The following is a 25,301-nucleotide window of genomic DNA, read 5'->3' as shown; positions in this document are numbered from 1 at the left end:
CCCAGGTTCAGTCCTCAGCACTTAAACATAATAAAATTATTTTATTATAACATTATAATATAATAAATAAAGAAAGTTGAGGAAAACTGATCCATAAATATTTGTAAAAATATTTAACAGAATAAAATATTAATATAATATATAAAAATATAAATTCTAGTGAAGTAAGAGCTTCAGTTTGTGGCTTCCAACAGGTTGAAATAGTTAAATTTTTATATGATGAATTGCTACCTAAAATTTTCAAGGCACACACAATATAGAATAATCGTGTTTGTAACATTTTTCCCTCAAAATTATAATGAAAAAGAAACTACTAGACTAGACTAAGAGCTGTATGGTGCTCTTAGTCAGCACTCTCAATACTTCGGATGTGGAACAGAGGCAAGATGAACTTGCTTTCTCTCCTCAGGGTGGGGTTTACCTTTTCCAATTCCAGAATGTGCTGCTTCTGCTCTTTATCCAGACTCTGAGTTCTGCTTTGCAAAAAAGCTCTCTCCTCTTCAAGTTGAGATAATCTCTCATTGGCTCTTGATTTCTCTGATTCCAAATCTTTAATTGTAATCTCCTGGGTCATTTGAGTTGCTTGAAGCATTCCAATATGACCTACCCCAAAAAGAGAGAGTCCCTTCAATGTACAAATAGGTATCTGGTGGCATTAAAGAAAATAAAAGTGTATCTTTGATAAGAGACAGAAATTGGTTAGGCAGTCAGGGTAACAGAACCCCCAAAAGTGAACTGTTTTTATTCCTTGACTAAAAGCAGAAAATGTTACAAAACTAAAGAAACCTGGATGTTACATCCTTCGGGAAAGATTTTTAGATTAAGCTTGCACCCTTCCTAGAAGACAGAAACTGAGCCTTAACCTAAGATTACTGAAAAAGCTATAAAATCTGGTCTTTTCCCATAGCAACCTGGTCTTCCTCATGTAGCTACTCCCCATAGAAATCCAGATCTGAGTCTTGAGGTGGGCTTGTCAAAACCCCTTTATTCCCTGGGCAAGAACTCCTTCTTGCTTCCTTTCTCTTATGTTCTAGGCATAAGCCCCTTCTCTTCCTTTTCTTAAAGTTTTAAGCTATAATGAAATCCTTCTGAACCTTATCCTCTGGTCTTAGAATTCATAGGACAAGGATCTGGAAATACCCCAAATTATTGGTGCATTGGCATACAAGGAACCCAAAATTCTTATTTCATCTTTAAGGACACAACTGCACTTCATAGATGAGTAAAGCAAATGGTCTACATGGGCATACCTTTCTTTGCTTCCTCATTGTTAAAAGAAGAGTACCTACCATAGGAAGACTTTTTCCCAATATTAATAATTTAATAATATCAATAATAATTAATATTAGTAACATAATATTAATAATTTAAATTTACAAGAAGTCCATTTCATTTCACTGGCTCTTCCCTAAATGTAGAGCCATGTCAGTTAAAAAAAAACAACAAAACTGAAAGCTGTACTAGTTGAAGCAGCAACAACTCATTGAGTGGTTCATGTAAAAATTGCCTGGGCCTAATAAGGAAAGAGAGGAGATACTGACTGATTAATACTGTGGGACCAGACTGAGTCATTTACACCTTTTTAATATTTCTCATTAATAGTCTTCCCCCTACCCCTAAGAGAAAGGAGGAATTTGTATACAAGGAACAAAGGTAAAAGACAGCAGTTTGGTTGAAACTGAAAATGAATTCATTTGACAGGAGGGACTAAAGAACAGATAAGGACAGCTAAGTTGTGAAAGAATTAATCAAATACCAAAATGCATGAAGGAAGGACCCAAAGGGAGAGAGGTATTAAAGTATGAGAACAGAGCCCCCATAGAAAGCATCACTTAAGGGAGGAGTTCTCAAAGAACCCTGAACACACAGCACAGGAGTCATCAGAAAACTAGCTAGAAACACAGTCCACCCAGACCCTGTGAATCAGAAGGTTTGAGGGCACAGCCCAGCATGTAGATCATTCTGATGCAAGCTGAACATTATACTCAACCAGTGGCACTGGATCCACTAAACTCTCAGATTACACTCCATTTAAAATCTGACCTGGGCCCAGCCATCTCTTCAAATTATTAAGGGCTATGAAATGGAGTGCATCAGTTTGGTGTGTGAATGGACCCTTGGTTTCCTAACACACCTCATAAAAAAGCTGCACACAAGTTATACACAGTTGTACTCAAAAAGCTCTTAAAGTGATTAATTTTTATACAACTAACTAGTTTATTTTTTAATATTTTTCATTTATTAGAGAGAGAGAAATAGGCAGAGAGGGAGAGAGAGAATAGGCATGTCAGGACTTCAAGCCACTGTAAATGAACTCAAGATGCATGTGCCCCCTTGTGCATCTGGCTGACGTGGGTCCTTTGACTTTGAAGACAAGCACTTTAGCCATTAAGCCATCTCTCCAGGCCCTAACTAGATTCTTGATGATTTTACATGCTAATTTTTAATTTTTCTATAAGGATATATTCTTAAAAATAAAAGTACATCATCATCCTGATGCAGGATGGAAACAGAAAATTACAGGGACATGGGAAGGAAAAGGAGCTGGTCATTCCAGCCTGGCTGACGCCTCCCACAAGCTAAGGATCAAGAGTCCATACACACTGACCATGTGTTGTAAAGACTGCATGCATAGAGATAACATTCCTTTTGTATATATTTTCAAATAAGAAAGTCAAATAGCATTGAACCATGCATAAGGTATGCATATTCATAACTTTGAATGCAGCCTTAAATCTTTTCCTGGATATTTTTGGGAAATCTCATAAATAAGACTTCTAACTTTATTTTATTTTTTACAGAAAAAGCATTTTAACTTCCCACGCAACTCTTTTGATCTAGGATATGACCTTATCAGCTGGAATTCTGTCCAACATGCCTTAGAAACCCCTCTGTGACCTCATTAAAATTCCTAGCAACTCTTTAAAGACAGTAGCCCAAAAATCCAAAGTCCTATAAATGCCTATTATATACAGTAAAGTATGACTCCCCATTGACAAGTCCATGGCCACACTTGGGTATGTATGTCTTAGTCTTTCTCCAAGAGCCTTTCTATTAGCCTCCCTGCCCCCAGGCTTATACATATGTTAAAAATCCCTTCTAAAAAATTATAACTTGGCTTCTTGGCTTGTTCTGACAGTCCTTTCTGAAGCAAAGTCAAAGATCCAGCTTTACCTGCGAGAAGTCTTGGAAAAGAGGTTGCTGAGAGGGGTAGTGTCTCTGGCCCATGCCTCACCACCCCTAACAATCTTGTTTGCTGGTAGGATACTGGAGTTTTGTTTTTTTTTTTATCAGAAGTATAGTAATAATTTCAAAATATTAAAGAAAATTTACATCTTACAAGACTTTCTAAAATATTCAAATATTGAAGAGCTGGTTTTAGCTGAGCATTACACTGAGGTATGGATGAACATACTGGCTTTGAGGACAAGATCCGAAGCTTGCTGCTGTAAACGTTCACGGGCAGCTGCTAGCTCACTTTCCACTTCTTTGTGCTTGCTTAGTAAGGCCATTTCACCCTCCTTGGCAACATCAAGCTGTTTCTGAAGAACCTAAGAAAGATTAAATAGCCATATCAAAATGCAAGAATGATGCTAAGCTAAATAATTCATTTAAATTGTAAGCATCAGCTTTCTCTTATTAGAAAGTCCTATGTAACTGAGATGACATAGCCTGGTTTATCACAAGTCATCTGACCCAACTAGAGAAACTATTCTACCCTTCCAATGGTACACAGACATTAAAAGCAGCCATGGAGGTTTCTGTGTCAATAAAACAAAATTTGTAGGAGTTTTAGCATTTTTATATACTTGTGCCATTTTTTTTTCCTAAATTCAGTTTTAAAAAGCAATCAAGGGGCTGGTGAGATGGTCCAGCGGTTGGGGTGCTTGCTTGCAAGGCCTGATGGCCCAGGTTCAATTCCCTAGTGCCCAGTGAATCCAGATGCTCAAAGTGGCACATGCTCTGGAATTCATTTGCAATAGTAGAAGGCCCTGGCATACCCATTCTCTCTCTTCTCTCCTCTCTCTCAAGTAAGTAAATATCAAAAAGCAATCAAAGGGCCACAGAGAAGGCTCAGCAGTTAAGACACTTGCTTGCAAAACCACTTACAGGGAAAAAAAAAAAAAACTAGTGTATTATTTAAATAAAAACCTTTCTTAAGTAACCAACAAGGTTTAATGCTTTTGCTTTTAGGGCCCTTTACATCTGAAATGCTGACAGAATAGATGCAGGGTTATAACAATTATGCTACCCATTGACTTTTCCTACATAGGAAAAGGCAAAAATAGGTAATAGTTAAGTGGTATAAATAAACATAAAGTGATCTAAGCCAGTCAGCTTCTCTCCAATAAGAGTAATAATAATAAGAACTGAAACTGGATGCAAAACGCATGTGATGTATGACTCCTTTCACTCACCTGCATGTTGCTTTCAGCAGTGGCAAGTGCCACCTGCAGCTTTTGGCATTTGTCAAGAAGACTACTGGCTTCATCCTGTACCATCTGTAACTCTGTCTTCAATTTTCCTATGGTTTTTCGTAAAATTGCTTCTTGTCCCTGAAATTCTTTGCGGAGATCAGCTTCCTTCTCTCTGCTGGCCTGCAGGCTTTCAGCCGTAAAAAGCTGTGACCTCTTCAAAGTGTCCAGCTCCCGCTCATAGAAGGACTGAGCTTTACCCAACCTGCCCTCATACTCCTCAATTAGCTTTTGCTTTTCCAGCTGCAGCTCTTCAAGTGTCTTGTTCAAGGCCTCCACCTCCAGCCTGTGCCGCTCCTGGGCCTGCTCCTGGCTCTGACTCACCACTGTACTGTGGTCCTGCTGTGCCTCCAACAGCTCTTGTACTTCCTGCTTGTGAGCAATCTGCAATGCTTCTAGCGCTGACTGCTTGTCTTTCTCGAACTGGACTTGCAGCTGTCCAAAGCTCCGTAATCTCTCATCGAATTTCCTTCTAATCTCTTCTACCTCTCTGGACATGGTTACTACACGCTGGACATGTTGGGCTTCTGCACACAGTTGCATGTCCTCAACTCTGTGTTTATAGGCTTCAAATTCTGCCAACGCCTGCTGCTTCATTTTTATGTGGTCTTCTAATGACGCTTCCAAAACCTGAATCCTTCTCTTAAGGTCTGACTCCTCTGTAACTTTGCTCTTATACTGCAGTATTTTTTCTCTGGTCTCTGCAAGAATCTGTTGGATTTCTTCTTCATGTGCATCCTTAAGTGTTTGAACAGCAGATTCATGCTCATCATTTTTAGTGTTCAAAGCATATATGACCTGCATGGTTTTAAAGAAGGGAGCAGAACTGAGCAAACCATATTATTCTGTCATTAGGCTTGATATTATTCTATGCACATAATACTGTTTATGGTAAATATTAAATACTGAAGCTTCATGCAATTGTTTTTGTACCAGAGATCTTAACACAAAGTTATATATAACTTTTTGCTTTGTTTGTGATTTTTTTTCCTTTTTGACATGTATGTGAGTGGTGTATGCAGAATATAGTGTATGTGTGCTATAATGTGGCATTTGCATGTATGTGTGCAGACGTGTACACCCTGTGTACATGCATGTGGAGGCAAGAGGAGAGCACCATCTTCAGGTTGTTTCCTTGAGACAGGCTCACTCACTGGAATCAGAGCTACCATTTTCAGTCTGAATGGTTGACCAGCAATCTCCACTGATTCTCCTATCTCTAAGGCCCATCTCCTCCTCACCCTCTCACACAGGACCAGGGTTGTAGGTATGTATGGTCACAACCACTTTGTATATGGGTACTGTGGATCAATATCAAGCCCTCATGCTTCTGTGGCAAGTGCTCTCACCCACTGAGCCACCACCCCAGACCCTGGTTTGCGTTTTTGACACAGTCTCACTAAGTAGTCCAGGCTGCTCTTGATCTCATGGACTACCTTCCTGGGGAGTTGTACTAACAAATCTTTAATGGTTTCAGTTTCAGCTTCATTCAGTTTGCTTCAATACAAGCCTGTCATGCACACCCTATGTGTTGAGAATGATGAATGGCATAGGCAGTGCAGCTGTGAACTAGAGCCACATATCAATACGTTCATGCAGCATGGTGGAGACTGAACTTGAAGGATCAGTTACTTAGTTGCTCAGAACAAAAGTTTTCAAAGTCACAGAGCAGAGCAGCAATAAAAACAGGAACATTTACAGTAGGAGACTAAGGGAGGGGAGGATAGAGATTATGAGCTTTCTCCTATTTCTGAGGCAAACACTTTCACATTGTCATGACCAGAATTAGTTTTTTAGTTATTTATTTATTTTAAAACATTCATTATGGCTGGGCATGGTGGCACACATCTTTAATCACAGCACTTTGGAAGCTGAGGTAGGAGGATCACTGTGAGTTGAAGCCTGAGACTACATAGTGAATTCCATATCAGCCTGGGTTAGAGTGATACTCTACCACAAACAAACAAACAAACAAACAAAAAATGTTCATTGGGCTGGAGGGATGGCTTAGTAGTTAAGACATTTGCCTACAAAGCCAAAGGACCCAGGTTCAATTCTCCAGGACCCACATTAGCCAGATAGATGCACAAGGGGGCACACGTGTCTGTAGTTCTTTTGCAGTGGCTGGAGGCCCTGGCACACCCATTATCTCTCTCTCTCTCTCTCTCTCTGTATCTCTCCCCCACTCTTTCTCTGTCAAATAAATAAATAAAAATAAAATATTAAAATAAGAATTTACAAAAAATGTTCATTATGTATCTGCATCATACATGTTACTGTCATGACATTTTCATGCAAGTACATAATATATGTTGACCATATTTCACGCATACCTCCCTGCACACCCCTTTTCGTCCCTTTGCTTTTCAGTTAATTCCTTGCTGGTTCTTCTACTTTCATGTTTTATAATACATTATTTGATGTGTCTGAACAAACTGTCAGAACCTAAAATAAGGGAAAACATAGTACTTGTCTGAGACTGGTTTAATTTGCTTAATAAGCTTGCCTCTATTTGTATTAAATTTTTGCGAACAGCATTATTTTGTTTTTATGACTGAAAAAATTTTTATTGTGTATATGTATTGCAATTTCTTTACCCATTCATCTATTGTTAGATCCTTGGGCTACCAAGATTGCATATTTATAAAAAGTGCTGAAAAACACACACTGACCTACAAATCTCTGTGAAATGTTGGCTTGACATGTTTTAGTAAATATCAGGAGTAATGCAGCTGAGTAATATGATAATTCTATTTTTAGAGATTTGGAAACCTCTATACTGATTTTCATAGAAGTTGAACTAGTTTACATTTCCATCAGAAGTGTATAAAGTTTTCTTTTTATCCATATCCCTACAGGATTTGTAGTTAATGGTTTAATGCCATTCTGACTAGGGTGGGTAGAATCTCAATGTAGACCTGATGTTCATTTCTCTGATAGCTAGTGAGGTTGAATTATTTTCATATGTCTAGTGCCAATTGCATTTCATCTTTTGAGAACTTTTTATTGGCCTATTTACTGACTGAATTGTTTGATTTCTTGCTGCTCAGTTCTTTTAATTCTTTGTATATTTAAATATCAATCCCAAGTCTGGAAAGATAGCTCGTGGTTAAAGGTGCTTCCTTGCAAATGCCTGATGACCTGGGTTTGATTTCCCAGTGCCCATGTTAAGCCAGAAGCACAGAATGGTGCATGCATCTGGAGTTCATTGGCAGTGGCTAGAAGGTCTGGCACATCCATCCTCTCTGTCTTCTGTCTCTTGCTGCTTGCAATTAAATATTTCTTTTAAATATTAATCCTGTTGTAATCAACTTCTCATTGCTGGAACAAGCATCCAACCAGACAGTTTATGGGAGTAAATAAGTTTACTTCAGGCTTGTAACATTCAGGGGAAGCTGTATCAATGGTGGAAGAAGCTAGCTCCCTTTCATAGACCTCAGCAGAGATAAACAACTGCAGCAAGCACCACCACCAGCAAGCTTAAACAGCCAGAGTTCAAACTGCTCTGAATACACCTAATAGGGCTGAACTCAGATCCACCCCCAAATATGTCTTCGGGCTGGACTCCAAACTTCATTCCCAGTGACATGACTCCCTCTAGCATGTGAGTCTATGGGACCATACATTTAATCTATCACATTCAAACTACCACAAATCATATATGAGATATACAGCTAGCAAAGATGTTTTCCTATTCTGAAGAATGATCTGTCTGTTGATGATAGTAGGATATTAACATCTCTCACAATTACTGTGCTGGAATTTACATCTGATTTATGGTCTAGTAGATTCTCCTTTATAAAACTTGGTATACCTGTGTTTGGTACATATTTTTATGACTGTAATATACTCTTGCTGAATTGTTCACTTGATGAGTATAAAATGAGCTTATATCTTTTGTTTCCTTTTGGTTTAAAGACTGTCCGATATTAGTATAATCACACTTGCTTGATTCCTGTTTCTATTTGCTTTGAGTATCTTTATTCCATAGATGTTGGATACATCTAGTTTTCTGATTCAGCCTGTTAACCTATCTTTTGATTGAGGAGTTGAGTTCACTGATGTTCAAAGTTATAATTAAGAGGTATAAATTAATCCCTACCAAGGTGAAGACTTTGTAGAGTTAGGTGTTTTCTTGATCTTCATTTGCTCTCACATCTATTTTACATTTGATTATAGTATTTTTCCTCCTGTAGACTCTTGAGTATGTTTGTTCTTATCTTCAGTGAAAAATTTCCCACCCAATTTTCTCTCGAGTGCTGGATTAGTGTTCATGTATCCATAAAGTTGGCTTTTAACATGCAAAGTTTTTCTATCATCTTCTATTATAAAGGACAATTTTCTTGGGTACAAAAGTTTCAGTTGACAGCTATAATCTTTCAAAATATGAAATAGTCCATTCCCTGCCCTTCTGGCTTTTAGAGTTTCCATTGAAAACTTGGATGTAAGCCAGGTGTGGTGGCGCATGCCTTTAATCCCAGCACTCAGGAGGCAGAGGTAGGAGGACTGCTGTGAGTTCAAGGCCACCCTGAGACTCTATAGTGAATTCCAGGTCAGCCTGGACGAGTGAGACCCTACTTAAAAAAAAAAAAAAAAATTGGATGTAATTCCAATGGATTTACCTTTGAAAATAATGAGCTGTTTTTCTCTTGCACCTTTTAGTACTCTATTTTCTGTGTTTATTATTGTAACTGTAATGTGACATAGGGAATTTCTTCTCTGATCCCATCTATTTGGTACTCTTTGTGCCTCCTGTACCTGGATGGGCCTCTCTCTTTTGTAGGATTCAGAAAATTTCCTTCTATAATTTCAGTGAAGAAATTTCCTTCTATAATTTCATTGAAGATATTCTGCATGCCTCTGTCATGTAGATCTTCTCATTCTTGTATGTTCATGACCCAAATGCTTGGTCCTGTAAACATGTCCCAAATTTCTTTTATGTTCTGTTCATGTTCTTGTGTGTGTATGTGTGCATGTGTGTTGCTTGTCATTGATTTTGGCCTCCCAATGTATTTCCTCTGTCTTGTCCTCAAGCCACGACAGTCTGTCATTCATATGATATATCTTTCTTTGGAGCAGTTTAAAATATGAGAGAGAAAGCACACAAGCAAGAGAGAAGGGAAGAAAGAATGGGCACACCAGGTCCTCTAGTCCCTTCAAATGAGCTCTCGATACATGTGCCACCTTGTGCAGCTGGCTTTACGTGAGTATTGGGAAACTGAACCAGGTCCTTAGGCTTTCCAGGCAAACACTTTAACCACTGAGAATCTCTTCAGGTCCCTCTTCAGAGCAGTTTAAATGAGATATCTCATTTTTGTTTTTCTACGAATCTTTTTCTTCAATATCTGCATCTCCTTATTGAATTGTTTTCATTTCTTGCTTTGACTTTCTCATTGTCTTTTGGAATTCATTCCTACATTTGACAATGTGCTCTCTAGGTTCATTCCACCACCCATGGAGCTCTTTTAGTTGGTTCTCTTCAGCTTCATTCAGCTTTCTGTTCATGGCCTCATTAAGAATGAAGATACTTATCATAAGTACATTTTGGAATTCTTTATCTGGAGTTTCCTCTAGGTAGTTTTCATTGGAGGCTTCAACTATGGGACTAGACATTTTTGGTTGTGATAGCTTGTTTTGGTTTCTTATGCTTGGTTTTGTACTTGTGTTTGCTGAGAATCAGCATCAGTGGGGCTGTGGAGGCTGTGTTGAGTAGTCTGGTTAGTCTGGTCAGTTTTGTTCCCAGAGGATGTGTATGGCAGTCTATCGGCATGTGAAGGTTGGGCACACTAGGAGCTGAGCAGGATCCTTCTTGTTCCTTCTTGTTCTCCATGGGACTGCATTAGGGAGTGTGACCAACTGAGTGTGACCTATTTAAGGCAGTGTATGTGTAGGCTGGGAAGTGAGATCAGCACTAAAACAGGCTTGATCTCCAATCAGATTGTGCACAGGCCAAGTTGTACTTGAGGGACTGAATAAGGGAGGGATAGCACTTACCTGGACCCTGGGCAGCCTACTCAGTGCCTAGGTCTAGAGAGAGAAATCACCTTGGGGGTACCTACTTAAGGTGACACAAGTAGGCAAGACAGCAAGGTCAGTGCCAAATGGGTTTCCTAATCCAGGCCAGGTTGTAACAGTGGTACTAAGTGATTATTAGAAGGAATGTTCACCATGCCTGGGAGTGTGGTCAGCTTAGGTTTCCCTATTCAAGGCAGCACAAGTGGACAGGCTGGGGAGAGGTCAGGCAAGGAGTGTTCGCCACGGCTGAAAAGTGCTATCAGCTCAGGTGTCCCTACTCCCCTGATAGTTCTTCTTTGGTAAAATCCACCAGTAATTCCAACTAGGCTTGGACTTTTAGTCAGGGGATGATGATGATCATGATGACGATGTAAAATTCACCAGTAATTCCAACTAGGCTTAGACTTTTAGTCAGGGGATGGTGATGATCATGATGATAATCATGATGATTATTGCTTCAAATGCACTGCTTACTATTGATCTGTTTAAACTGTTTATCTTATATGATTCAATTTTGTTAGGTCATCTTGTCACATGAAACTTTTCCCCTGGGGAGATGTGAATACACACACATCTCTTCACACAGATGACAAATCAAAGCATGGTTACACCAAAACCAGTTTTGGTGAACCAATGAGTTTACTGGGGTTACTTACAAAGCAGATTGGGAGATTACTTACAGAAGCATGGGTGACTCCAAGGCAGCTGCATTACTGAAAAGTCTACCCCAAAATAAGTGATGACTTACAGAAGGTGTATTTCTGGAGCATATTTCAGCACTTTCAGGCAGCTGGACTGGGAACAGTCTTTCCCAAGCAGCTGCTTGCTATTTACACAACATTAGAGAAAGTTTGATTCAAAGAAAATCACTATACAACACTAGTCAGAGTCTGTCCCTCAACAGTCAACAGTTCTTTACTGCTCCTATAACCTTGGGAAGTGGTCCTGGGACCTTTTCAGTTTCACCTCTATTAGATTTGTTGACCTCCTGATGACTTCTTCCCTTCAGGAGGAAAATTTTCAATTTTGCTAAGTATTTGCTGTCAACACATATGCATCTGAAAATTCATCCATTTCTTTTGTATTTTTCCAGTTTAGTGTAAGCCTGTAAGGTATAACATGATATTTTTCTGAACTTTATTAGCATCTTCTATTAGTTCTCCCTTTTCATACTTAACTTTTTTTTAATTAATTAATTTATTTATTTGAGAGCGACAGACACAGAGAGAAAGACAGATAGAGGGAGAGAGAGAATGGGCACGCCAGGGCTTCCAGCCTCTGCAAACGAACTCCAGATGCGTGCGCCCCCTTGTGCATCTGGCTAACGTGGGACCTGGGGAACTGAGCCTCGAACCGGGGTCCTTAGGCTTCACAGGCAAGCGCTTAACCGCTAAGCCATCTCTCCAGCCCTCATGCTTAACTTTATTTTTTATTAATTTTGAACTTTACTGTATGAACAAATCACATGTTGGTCGCATTCTCCAAATGTTATCCTCTTATATCCCCTCTTTCCCATCCTCATACTAAGGGACCTCCTCAACAGGTTATTGGTATTTACCATGGGATTATAAATGCATCAGTCTCTGTATATGTGTGTGAGGGGAGAATGCCTCAGGATATTCCTTCCTATCCTATGGCTCTTACAATCTTTCCACCCTCTTCCACAATGTTCCCTGAGCCTAGGCAGGTGTGCTCTAAGTCTACTTTAATGTTGATCGCTCTGCAACCTCTAAGTTTTTGCTTTGATGAATGTTGAGTATCCTGTGTATTGCTATCTCCCTGAAGCATGTTGCCAGGTTAGCAGTGAGAGCAGCACTCATGTTTAAATTGCCACTTCCTCTGTGGCATTTCCTGGGCACTGACAGATGTGCTAGAGGTTGTAATTTCATGTTAGGCAGTCAGGTATAATTCTGTGTCATATTGATATATTGTGATTCTCCCCAGTTTTTGCTGTCATCAGTAAAAAATAAAAAAATTTTAAAAAGCACAGATTCTCCAACTGAGAGTGAGAGCAGCATGGATTAAGGGAATAAACATAGGGAGTTGAGAAACATTTTGATGGGTGTTGTCACTCTTCTTGGCCAAAGACTTGTGGTAGCTTCTTTTTTGGAATCTATGACCATCATCTCCATAGGACTCTGACTTGCTTCTCTTCCACTGAGCTGGCCTGTTATCCAATCAGAGAGCCACTGATTACCCATATAGGCTGTGTGCTACTATTGCACAGGTACTTACATCTTTTCTGGCTGGACAATTTCATAGCGTGCAGGATCTCCTGCTTCTTCATGTTGTTGGTGCCATTATCCCCAGCAGAACTTTCCAGCACTATGAAGGCTAGCCAGAAGAGAGCTGACTTGCTCCTAAGTTCCAGCATGATCCTGGGCCCGTGGCCTATAGTATCTTTAGCAATAGGGTCTTACCATTTAGTTCTGGCCAGTAACCAAGTGTTTTTACAATAGCCTGCATTGTTTGGGGCATATACCATCAGCTCACTGGTCTGGCACTGGGAATTAGAAGCCAAAGCCCATAGTTTTAGGATTAGGCTTTCTCCGACCCTCTCTAGGACCCTTATACCACTGGCAATCCCCACCTCCCTCTTATTAAGGGATCTTTTAGTTTTCTCTCTAGGAGAAAGGTTTCAAGGGTGCTGATTCATGTTGTCATTAGTTTTATGTATATCTCCCATGCTTAATTTTATTAACTTGGGTCTTCTCTCTCATTCTTTAGTTTGAATAAAGTTTTATTGATCTGGTTTATCTTTTCGAAGCAGCAGCTACTTGTTTCATTGATTCTTTGTAATTTATTTTTATTTCTAACTCATTAATTTATATACTGATCTCAATAATTTCTTCCTATCTACTGATCTCACAGTTTTTATTGCTTTTTCTTATTTTTCCAAGGTTCTAAGGGTAGATAATTAAGGTATTCAGAATCTCTCCAATTTGTTTTTAGTATAGGCACATAGAACTATAACCTTCCCTTTTAGGACTGCTTTCATTGTATGCTACAGGTTTTACTACAGGGTGTTTTGATTTTCCTTCAATTTTATGATATTTTTTCTTTCCTTCTTGAGTTCATGAATGATCCATTCATCATTCAACAGTTTGCTGTTCAGTCTCCATGAGATATTACATGTTCTGTAGCTTCTCTTAGTTTGTTTAATCCATTGTGATCAGTTAGAATATAAGAAACTCTTCCAAGTTTCTTATATTTGTGAAAATTTGATATCTTTTTATTATTTATTTAAGAGAGAGTTTCATGGGCTACTGACAAGAATGTAAATCCTGCAATATTTGGATAAAATGCTCTATAGATGTCTCTTAGGTCCATTATGATCATGATATCATATAACTCAGTATCTGTTAATTTTTTCTTAGAATGGCATGTAAAACCTGACAGTGGTTAAAAAAGTCATCCTTATTTTATGTTGAAGTTAATCTCTGTTGTTCTATCTAGTAGAATTTGTTTTGTGAAAATTCATGCACCTGTGATTGGCATATATATGTTTTAAACTGTAATGTTCTCTTGACACATTGTTCTCTTAATCAGTATGAAGTGATCTTCTGTATCTTGTCTAATATTGTTTTATCAGATATTATATTGGCAGCATCTGCTCATTTCCTAGTTCCCTTTCATTGGAATACAGTTTTCCATCATTTCATCCTAGGTAGTATCTATTCTGATAGTCAATTTCTAGAACAAATAGATAGATGCTATATTTTAATCTAATCTGCTGTTGTTGTTGTTTTTTGTTTAGAGGAATTTATACCATTAATACTAAGAGTCATTACTGAAAGGTATATACTAACTCATGCAATTTTCTTAATTTTGTGGTCTTTTATAATTTCTTACTCCTCATTTGCTTTACTACTGTTCTGGTGAGGTTTATTCCCTCCTGTAGGTACAAGGATGTATTTACCTTTCGTTTTAGTCTGAATGATCCCTCCAAGCCTTTTGTACACCACGTCTAGTGGTTATATCCTTTAGCCTGATTTTATCCAAAAGAGTTTCCTTTCTTCAACAAGTAAAACAGATAGTTTTGCTGGTTACAGTACTTTGGTTTGGCAGTTATTGCCTTTCAAACATTGAAATACAACTACATCATTTTAAGACCTCTTGGTTTTTAGAGTTTTCATTGAGAAATATGCTTTTATTCTGATGGGCCTAAGCTCACATGTATTTGATATTTCTTTCTTGCAGTTTTCAACATGTCAACATGTTTTCTTTGTTCTGTGCATTCCATGGTTTTCTTTGTTGTTGTTGTTGTTTGATTTTTCAAGGTAGGGTCTCACCCTAGCCCAGGCTGACCTGGAATTCACTATGTAGTCTCAGGGTGGCCTCAAACTCATGGTGATCCCCTTACCTCTGCCTCCCAAGTGCTGGAATTAAAGGTGTGCGCTATCACACCTGGCATCAATGTTTTAACTATAATACGTTGTGGGGAGTTTCTTTATAATCATAATCTCTTAGTTTCCTCAAATGCTAATGGAAAAATCTATAGAGAATTCCTGGCTGAAGAAACAGTGAAAGAATGACACATGGTAGGAAAAAAATACAATCTCTGGGAAAGGAAAGATGGGTTCCAGAACCAGGTATGTGATCATGGTCCACCCTGCAATGATACTTGTACCCACTCATCTGGGTAGGATCTAGGACAGGAGAACTATGGAGTGGAAAAGCCCAGATACTGAGACACTGTAGGAGCTAGTGGGTTTCCATGGAGAAGCAGATACAGAAAAAGGTATTTTGGTTGGTGGTAATATTCTAGTGTACTCAGACTCACTTAGTGGGCTTTCTGAGACCTGAGCAGTACTTGATACATCATGGACTAACCAGGGAAAAACAGGTAAGACAAATGATCCCACCTGAAAGTATGACGACCAGGAGTATGAATGGAGAAGAAATCATCTCATATACTGTACCCTAGAGGGCTTAAAGCAAGTTCAAGTTAAGACACTCAGCTGGTGTGATAGTTTGAATGCATGTCCCCCAATAGATTCAGGAGTTTTATTAAAGCTTGTAACTTGGATTTTTAGCCACCTGGCTGGAGGAAGTGTCATTGTGGATGGATTCTAGAGTACAGCCCTAAGGTGTACTTGAGGATAAACCTGGAATTCCAACCTAAGGTACACAGAATACAGTCTGACTTCTGCCCGGGGTCCCTGCTGTTTGGCTGCCAGTTTTTGTTCTTGGTGGGTTTTCTCTTTTTGCCATTATAGAACTTCCCCTGGATCTGAAATAAATCCTATTCCTCCCATAAACTGTGTCTGGTTTGGAGTTTCATCCCAGCAGCATGAAGTTAACTGTGGCAGTTGGCTACAGTTCAGAAAGAAGCAGCTTTGGTGGCATTTCTATTCCCTGGCAATAGTGCCAGGGACTCAGGAGAAAGAGATCATGCTTAAAGATAATTTATGACTCAATCAGCTCCTGATATTTGTAAAAAAAAAAAAAAAAAAAAAAAAAAACTGATGGTTCAACTAGGCAAGTCCTTGGACCAGTTGCTACAAGCTGCTACTGTGGTCTATTACAACAGGGATCTAAAGAAGGAAAGAAAGAATGTAGAAAAAAGAGAAGAGGAAAGACTAAAGATATGGAAATCCTAGCAGCTATGTGGGCAACTCCTCAAGAAACTGTGCCCATCTTGGGAGTTTGTTTTCTCTGCGGGCAGTAAGGCCATTATAGGCAGCAATGGTCCCACAAGTAGAAGCCTCTCCTGGAGTCAGGTCCTATTTACAAGGGAAACTACTTTGCCATTTGCCCCAGAACCAAACAGCTCTGGGTTACCTCCATTCAAAGCTTGCTGACAGAAGCCCAGGGTTATCCATTCTGGCTCCTGTGACTGATACCCAACTTGAGGAGCCCAAGGTAGTCATTACTGATACAGGAGGTCAAAAAGTTAACTGACTTATTCATACAGGAGCACATTCTTTGGCCCTACCCTTCTCCTCCAGCCCTTAGATCCTGGAGTAAAGTAACTGGGGCATATTGGGCAAGCAACTAGAGCATTATTTCAGCCAGGTTCTTGCCTGCACATGGGGAGATCTCCATTTCTGACACTCTTTTTTGGTAATCCCTGAAATGTCAGTTCTATTGCTAGGCAGAGATATACTTACTATCTTTTCTAAAGGCCTAACTCTTACTGTCTTCTACAGAGTTCCAGTGCTTGCCTTTGATAGAAATCAATGTAGACCCCAAAATCTTGACTGATGGCTAAAGACCTTACAGCTGTCCCAGTCATTATACACTTCCAAGATACAACCCAGTTCCCTCATCAAATATAATATCCCTTGGGCTGGAGAGATGGGTTAGTGGTTAAGGCGCTTGCCCTCCAAGCTTAAGAACTCATGTTCAGCTCTCCAGGCCCCATATAAGCCAGATGCACTAGATCTGCATTATAAGAGTATTTGGGCATAAGGGATCTGGGTAAGTTGGGTGGAATGGCATGACTACTTAATTAATACGTTTGAGATCTTGAACCATCCTCCATTGTCTTGACTCATTCAGAGGACTCCCAAAACAGGAGTGTTATAGTTATAGGGGCTAGTACATTCATTCAAGAGACCCTGTTCTCTTAGCCTTTATATTATTAGAATTGGGCTGATTCTAACTCTGGCCTTAATGGATTTTTTTTTTTTTTTTGAGGCAAGCCCAACACAGTAGCCTTTTTTATTTATGAGAGAGAGAGAGAATTGGAATGCCAGAGCCTCCGGCAACTGCAGTCAGACTTCAGACATGTCCACCTCCTTGTATGCATGTGGGACCTTGTGTGCTGCATCACTTTGTGCATCGTAAATAGCATAAGTTAGATGACAACTATAGAGAGTGAGTGAATGGAAGGCTAGTCATAAAACCTTCAAGGAACGGCTGGTGAAAGAAAGAAAAGCCTAGGGATAACAGGGAGAGGACAGCTTCAGGAGGCAGAAAAGTTCAAAGACAGGTTTCACTGATGAGACATGAAAGTGCAATCCAGAGAAGGCAGCACCTAACTGAAACAAGCTCTGGTGAACAGGCCTAAGGGAAGCCATCTTAGGCCATTCAGCCATCTTGACATTCTCAAAGAGCACTAAGAGACTAAAGAGATTTCACAGGGCTAGAGAGATGGCTTAGTGGTTAAGCGCTTGCCTGTCAAGCCTAAGGACCCCGGTTCCAGGCTTGATTCCCCAGGACCCTAGTTAGCCAGATGCACAAGGGGTGCACACGCCTGATGGTTCTTTGCAGTGGCTAGAGGCCCTGGTGGGCCCATTCTCTATCTATCTGCCTCTTTTTCTCTCTCTGTCTGTCACTCTCAAATAAATAAATTTAAAAAAAATTAATTTTAAAAGAAAAAAGATTTCACAGAGTAGTTACTACAAGCCTGAGGGCATGATTCCAAGTAAAGATATCTGATGGTAGTCTTGTCCTAAGGTCAAGGTGGCCTGGTACTCCATATTAGCTTCATCTTGTGTTTGGTCTTGCCCTTACCTGAAGCTAAATCTGCCCAAGTTCTGCTTTTGTAAATCATGTTTGCTTGCTCTTGCAAAAGATAATTGGAGTGGAGGATGACTGAAGAGTAAGGGTAAGTCATTGTAAAGAAATATGGGTTTACCCTTAAAAAACTCACTATAAAAGTAGGACAGGGCTGCTCTTCTCCTTGTTGTAAGGGTACAGATGCCAGCTCACTTAATAAAGACTCTCCTTTTTAATTTTTATTCGGGTTGTCTTCATTTCTGGTCTAGGACTTGCTACGTGATCTTTACTGGCCACAGTGATGTCATTAGCCCTCATGAAGCCAGTTTCAGTGAGCCTTCCTCATTTCTCTACCTATGGTACATGACAGACTAAAGCAAGGGGCAACCATGAGCAGACCCTTCCCATTGCTGTTCCTCCAGGAGACAGTCTTCCTGCTAGAGTTAATCTGTTATTTTTCTCTATTTGACCATCAGCTTTACTTTCCATTTCTGATTCATGTTAGAAACAAGCCAACTAAAGGATTTATTTTGAGGACTTAAACACTACATCAGCACACAAGAGCTTAGAAAGCAATAAAAGAACAATCTGATATTTAGTAACTTTTAAAATATTATCTGATACATCTTATACAATGGTGAATTTTTGGTGTATGTGTGTAGGCACCCACTCCATACACACATGTGCAGCAGCCAGAGGAAGATGCTGGATGTCCTCCTCTATGAATCTTCTACCTTATTTCCTTGAGACAGAGTTTCTAAGTGAATATGAAAAAAGAAATCCTGTTTTTTAGTTGAACTGGCTAATCAAGGAGCCACAGATATTCTCCCATCTCCTCTACCTCAGCACTAACAGGTGCATGAGCATATCAAGATGTCATCAATCAACTTAGTGGGCCTTTTATTCTCCTCAGACAGAAAACTATGTGGACAAGGAGAAACTCTCCAGATCATGAGTGTTCAAAGGCCTAGACTTAAGACAGGAGGACTAAGGGGCTTACAGTTCCAACCCCTAAGTGACAGTGACAGGGGATGGGAAGAAAGATCTTACCAAAGGAGACATGCAGATGGAAAGTAGGGGTACTCAGCATCATATGTCATCAGAGATTTGCAGAACAACAATTAGATATCACAACATACCCATTCAGAATGGGTCAAACACACTAAGTGTGGTGGCGCATGTCTTTAATCCCACCACTTGGGAGGCTGAGATAGGAGGATCGCTGTGAGTTCTAGGCCAACCTGAGACTAATTCCAGGTCAGCCTGAGCTAGAGCTAGACCCTACCTCAAAACAAACAAGAAGAATGAGCCAAATCCCAAATACTGACATCATCAAATATTGTCAAAGATAGGAACAGGAACTCTCAGTGCTTGCTGGCTGGATGGGCACAGGAGTTTAGTAGTTTCTTATGAAGTTTAGCTTCCTTCCACTCATTCAAGTTTGTCGTAAGCTTAACAAACCAAACACATCCTAACCACATAATCTAAAAATTGCATTCTTGGCAGTTACCAAATTAATACATATTTATACAAAAACTTATATATAGATGTTCAAGCTTTATTCAAAATTGCTAAAACTTGGTCGCATCCAAGACGTTCTGCAGCAAGTGAATGGATAAACTGTGGTATATTTAAGACAATGAAATATTAATCTGCGCTAAAAGTAAATGAGATATGAAGACAAGGAGAGAAAAGGAGGAAGCTTACAGGCAAATTACTGAGGTTATTAAAAAGCTGATTGTGGGACTTCCGGGTAAGATGGTACAGGTACCACGCCAAAGCAGCCTAGGGGGGGGAAAGAAAAAAAAAAAGAAAAGAAAAGAAACCTCAGCAAAATACACACTTTCACTAAAAAGTAAGGTATATAGGAAATTGGAACAGCAGCTGACAAGTAGGAGAGATCCAGAGCAGCCAAACCCCATATAGGCCTGCAGAAGGAGCTCTAGCAGGTCTGCCGATTGCAGCAGCAGCCGCTGGGCACCAGAAAGCCACCAGGCTCGGCTTGAGCCACAGGAAAAGCCAGGTGAGGGGATGTTCCACTCAGACCGGAGCTCTCCGCAAATTCAGGAAACATGAAGGGAGAGCGGCAGTGAACAACAGAGGAGCAGATCACAAGGTAGAAGAACACATGGACCAGTGAGAGAGCTACAACACCACTGGCAGCCTCCCCTCACCCACCGCCAGTGCCCAGCTCCAGGGATCCAGCCATGGCAACGTGAACCAACAGCGGGACCAAAGCAGGAGCAGAGGTAACTGGGATTACACCAGGGAAGGGTCTCACCTGGTCACAAGCTCACTTGGAACCCTCAACAGATCAGAAATCTTAACCTCCTGGTTGTCAGGATTAAGGGTTTTGGTGGGGCATCACACACCCTAAGGGACAGTTAGAGGATCTGGTTGTCACAATACCTAGTCGTAGATAAATACTCTCAGTCTTGAGAGCTACATCTAAGGCCTTAAGCTCATACCCTGAAGTTATATAACATCAAATTGTCTGATATGTCTAATAATACCCAGCTAACTAGAAAACACAATCATTAGATAATCCAGGGTGCAAAAATATATACATTATAATACAAGAAACACCAAAAATCAAGACAATATAAATCTACCAAAATGTATTAATACATCAGAAAAGACCTCCAGTGAGAATGAGTTAGAGGAAAAGCTTGAGAAAGATTTCAAAAGAATGATTATAAATATGTTCAAAGAAGTCAAAGAGGAAATCAAAGGAATCAAAGAAAACATAGGATACTAATTTAATGAAATAAGGAGGTCAATACTAGACATAAATAAGGAACTAGAAATAATAAAGAAAAATCAGTCAGAATTACTAGCAATGAGGAACACAGTTAATGAAATTAAAAACTCTGTAGAAAATCTCACCAGTAGAATGGATGAAGGAAAGGACAGAATATCTAAGTTAGAAGACAAGGAGGCAGATCTAATATAGTCCAACAAAGAGAAAGACAAACTAGTAGAAAAGTATGAGTGGGAATTTCAAGATATTCGGGACACTATGAAAAGATTAAACATAGGAATTCAGGGCATAGTAAAAGGAGAAGAATTTCACTCCAAAGGCATAGTAGGCGTCTTCAATAAAATCATAAAAGAAAACTTCCCCCAAAGGCAAGCCGGTCAGGATTATAGCAGATTACTCAACACAAACTTTAAAGGCCAGAAGGGCATGGAGTGATATATTCCAAGTCCTGAAAGATCACAACTGTCAACCAAGGTTACTTTATCTTGCAAAACTATCCATTCAAATAGGCGGAGAAATAAGGACATTCCACGACAAAAGCAAGCTAAAGGAGTATTTGAAGACAAAACCAGCTCTACAGAAAATACTTGAAAAAATCCTCCCTGCTGAAGAAAAAGAAAAGCACACCTATAAGGAACCAGGAAAAATCAAATAATAAATACTCATTAAAACAAGAGAGCAAAGGTAAAACCAGAAGAACTAAAAAAATGGCAAAAATGATACACACCTTTCAATATTATCTCTTAATATAAATGGCCTCAATGCCCCAACCAAATGGCATAGGTTCGCAGACTGCATTAAAAAGCAGGATCCTTCAATTTGTTGCTTCCAAGAAACCCACCTTTCTACAAAGGATGGATACTATCTGAGGGTGAAAGGTTGGAAAACAATGTTTCAAGCAAATGAACCTAGAAAAAAAGCAGGGGTTGCTATCCTAATATCTGACAAGGTAGACTTCAGTCCAACATTAGTGAAGAAACGTAAGGAAGGTCACTATATATTGATTAAAGGCACCCTCCAACAAGAGGACATCAAAATCCTAAACATATATGCACCTAACATGGGGGCCCCAAAATTCATCAAACAAACACTATTAGAACTAAGGTCACAGATAACCCCAAACACAGTGGTAGTGGGGGATTTCAACAGCCTACTTGCATCAATTTACAGGTCATCCTGGGAAAAAATTAAAAGAGAGGCATCTGGACTAAATAAGGTCATAGAAGGAATGGACCTAACAGATAACTACAAGACATTTCATCCAAATGCTGCAGAATATACATTCTTTTCAGCAGCACATGGAACACTCTCTAAAATAGACCATATACTAGGACACAAAGCAAATCTTAACAAATACAGGAAAACTGAAATAATTCCTTGCATTCTATCTGACCACAATGGAATCAAACTACAAATCAATAGCAAGAAAAGCTATAGAACATACACAAAATCATGGAAATTAAACAACACACTACTAAATGATGAATGGGTAAATGAAAAAACAACACACTACTAAATGATGAATGGGTCCATGAAGAAATCAAGAAGGAAATCAAAAAATCTATAGAGTCAAACGATAATGAGAACACAACATACCATAATCTCAGGGACACATTAAAGGCAGTTCTAAGAGGTAAATTTATAGCTTTAGGTGCCTACATTAAGAAATTAGAAAGGTCATAAGTAAACAAATTAATGCTTCACTTTAAAGCCTTGGAAAAAGAACAACAAGGCAAACCAAAAATCAGTAGACAGGACAAAATAATAAAGATTAGGGCAGAAACTAATGAAATAGAAATCACAAAAACAATCCAAAGAATCAATAAAACAAAGAGTTGATGCTTTGAAAGGATAAACAAGATTGATAAACCCTGAGCAAATCTGACCAAAAGAAAGAGAGAAGAGACACAAATTAATAAAATTAGAGATGAAAAAGGTAACATCACAACAAATGGCACAGAAATTCAAAAAATTATAGGGACATACTATCAAAACACATACTCTACAAAGTATGAAAATGTGAAAGAAATGGATGATTTCCTTGATTTATAATGACCTACCTAAATTAAATCAGGATGAGATTAATCACTTAAATAGACCGATAATGGAGATCCAAACAGTTATCAAAAATCTCCCAACTAAAAAAAGCCCAGGCCCAGATGGATTCACTGCTGAATTTTAACAGATCTTCAGGGAAGAACTAATGCCATTGTTCCTTAACTTTTCCATAAAATAGAAAAAGAAGGAGTCCTACCAAATTCTGTCTATGAAGCCGGCATCACCCTGACACCAAAACCAGACAAAGATAGAACAAAAAAAGAAAATTACAGACCGATCTCCCTCATGAACATAGATGCAAAAAATCTCAACAAAATATGGGCAAACAGAATACAAGAATATATCAGAAAGATCATTCACCTGGACCAAGTAGTAGGCTTTATCCCAGAGATGCAGGGATGGTTCAAAATAGGCAAATGAATAAATGTAATACATTATATAAATGGACTGAAGGACAAAAATCATATGATCATCTCATTACACACAGAGAAAGCATTTGATAAAATCCAACATCCCTTCATGATAAAAGTCCTACAGAGACTGGGAATAGAAGGAACATATCTCAATATAATAAAAGCTGTTTATGAGAAGCCTACAGCCAACATATTACTAAATGGGGAAAAACTGGAAGCTTTTCCACTAAAATCAGCAACAAGATAAGGGTGTCCACTGTCCCCACTTTTATTTAATATAGTTTTGGAAGTCTTAGCCATAGCACTAAGGCAAAAGACATACATAAAAGTGATACAAATTGGAAAGGAAGAAATCAAGTTATCATTATTTGCAGATGACATGATTCTATACATAAAGGACCCTAAAGACTCTACTAGCAAACTGTTAGAGCTGATCAAAACCTACAGCCATGTAGCAGGATACAAAGTAAATACACAGAAATCAGTAGCCTTCATATATGCTAACAACAAACACACAGAGGATGAAATCAGAGAATCACTCCCATTCACAATTGCATCAAAAATAAATAAATAAATAAAGTACCTTGGAATAAACCTAACCAAGGAAGTAAAGAATCTCTACAATGAGAACTTTAAAACACTCAAGCGAGAAATTGCAGAAGACACTAGGAAATGGAAAAACATCTCTTGTTCCTGGATTGGAAGAATCAATATTGTGAAAATGGCAATCTTACCAAAAGCAATCTACACATCTAATGAAATCCCCATCAAAATTCCAAAGGCATTCTTCATGGAAATAGGAAAAGCAATCCAAAAATTTATTTGGAATCACAAAAACCTCAAATATCTAAAATAATACTGAGCAACAAAAATAAGTCAGGAGGTATCACCATACCTGATTTTAACCTATACTACAGAGCCATAGTAACAAAAACAGCATGGTACTGGCACAAAAGCAGATATGTAGATCAACGGAAGAGAATAGAGGATCCAGATGTAAGTCCAGGAAGCTATAGCCACCTGATATTCGATAAAAATGCCAAAAAAATTCATTGGAGAAAAGACAACCTCTTCAGCAAATGGTGCTGGGAAAACTGGATATGTATCTGTAGAAGGATGAAAATAGATTCTTCTCCCCCTCCATGCACAAGAATTAAATCCAAATGGACTAAAGACCTTAACATCACACCTGAAACTCTGAAATTGCTAGAGGAAAAAGTAGGGGAAACCCTTCAACATATTGGTCTTGGCAAAGACTTTCTGAATACCACCCCAATTGCTCAGGCAATAAAACTACAGATGAACCACTGGGACCTCATGAAATTACAAAGATTTTGTACTGCAAAGGACACAGTGAAAAAAGCCAAGAGGCAACCTACAGAATGGGAAAAATTCTTTGCCAGCTATATATCTGATAGAGGATTAATATCTAGGATATACAAAGAACTCAAAAAGTTAAATAATAAGAAGTCAAACAAGCCAATTAAAAAATGGGTTATGGAGCTAAATAGAGAGTTCTCAAAAGAAGAAATATGGATGGCGTGTAAGCATCTAAAAAATGTTCTACATCCCTAGTCATCAGGGAAATGCAGATTAAAACCACATTAAGATTCCATCTCACTCCTGTCAGATTGGCTACCATCATGAAAACAAATTATCATAAATGCTGGCAGGGATGTGGAAAAAGAGGAACCCTTCTACACTGCTGGAGGGAATGCAATCTGGTCCAGCCATTGTGGAAATAAGTGTGGAGGTTCCCACGACAGATAAAAATTGATCTACCATATGACCCAACTATAGCACTCCTAGGCATATATCCTAAGTACTCATCTCATTTCCTTAGAAGTACATGCTCAACCATGTGTGTTGCCACTCAATTCATAATAGCTGGGAAATGGAACCAGCATAGATGTCCCTCCACTGATGAGTGGATAATGAAGAGGTGACATTTATACAATGGATTTCTACTCAGCAGTAAAGAAAAATGTAGTTATGAAAACTGGAGGAAAATGGATGGATCTGGAAAGGATTATACTAAGTGAGGTAACCCAGCCCCAGAAAGCCAAGTGCCACATGTTCTCCCTCATATGTGGATCCTAGCTACAGATGATTGGGCTTCTGTGTGAGAAGGAA

General features: G+C 39.0%; 1 protein-coding gene across 12 annotated transcripts in view; it reads right to left on the bottom strand.

Moving 5' to 3' along the window:
• Positions 1–25,301, bottom strand: part of Fam184a (family with sequence similarity 184 member A) — a 155,804-nt gene that overhangs the window by 100,017 nt on the left and 30,486 nt on the right. For all 12 annotated transcript variants that reach the window (XM_045159050.1, XM_045159043.1, XM_045159047.1 and 9 more), the window contains exons 2-4: positions 4,419–5,273; positions 3,416–3,551; positions 422–603 (exon numbers count right to left, since the gene is read on the bottom strand). In XM_045159050.1, coding sequence (XP_045014985.1) covers positions 422–603; positions 3,416–3,551; positions 4,419–5,273 — 1,173 coding nt within the window. The remainder of the gene's footprint in view (positions 1–421; positions 604–3,415; positions 3,552–4,418; positions 5,274–25,301) is intronic.

The sequence above is a fragment of the Jaculus jaculus genome, chromosome 9, assembly GCF_020740685.1.
Source record: "Jaculus jaculus isolate mJacJac1 chromosome 9, mJacJac1.mat.Y.cur, whole genome shotgun sequence".
NCBI lineage: Eukaryota > Metazoa > Chordata > Mammalia > Rodentia > Dipodidae > Jaculus > Jaculus jaculus.
This window is presented reverse-complemented; position numbering and strand designations above follow the sequence as displayed.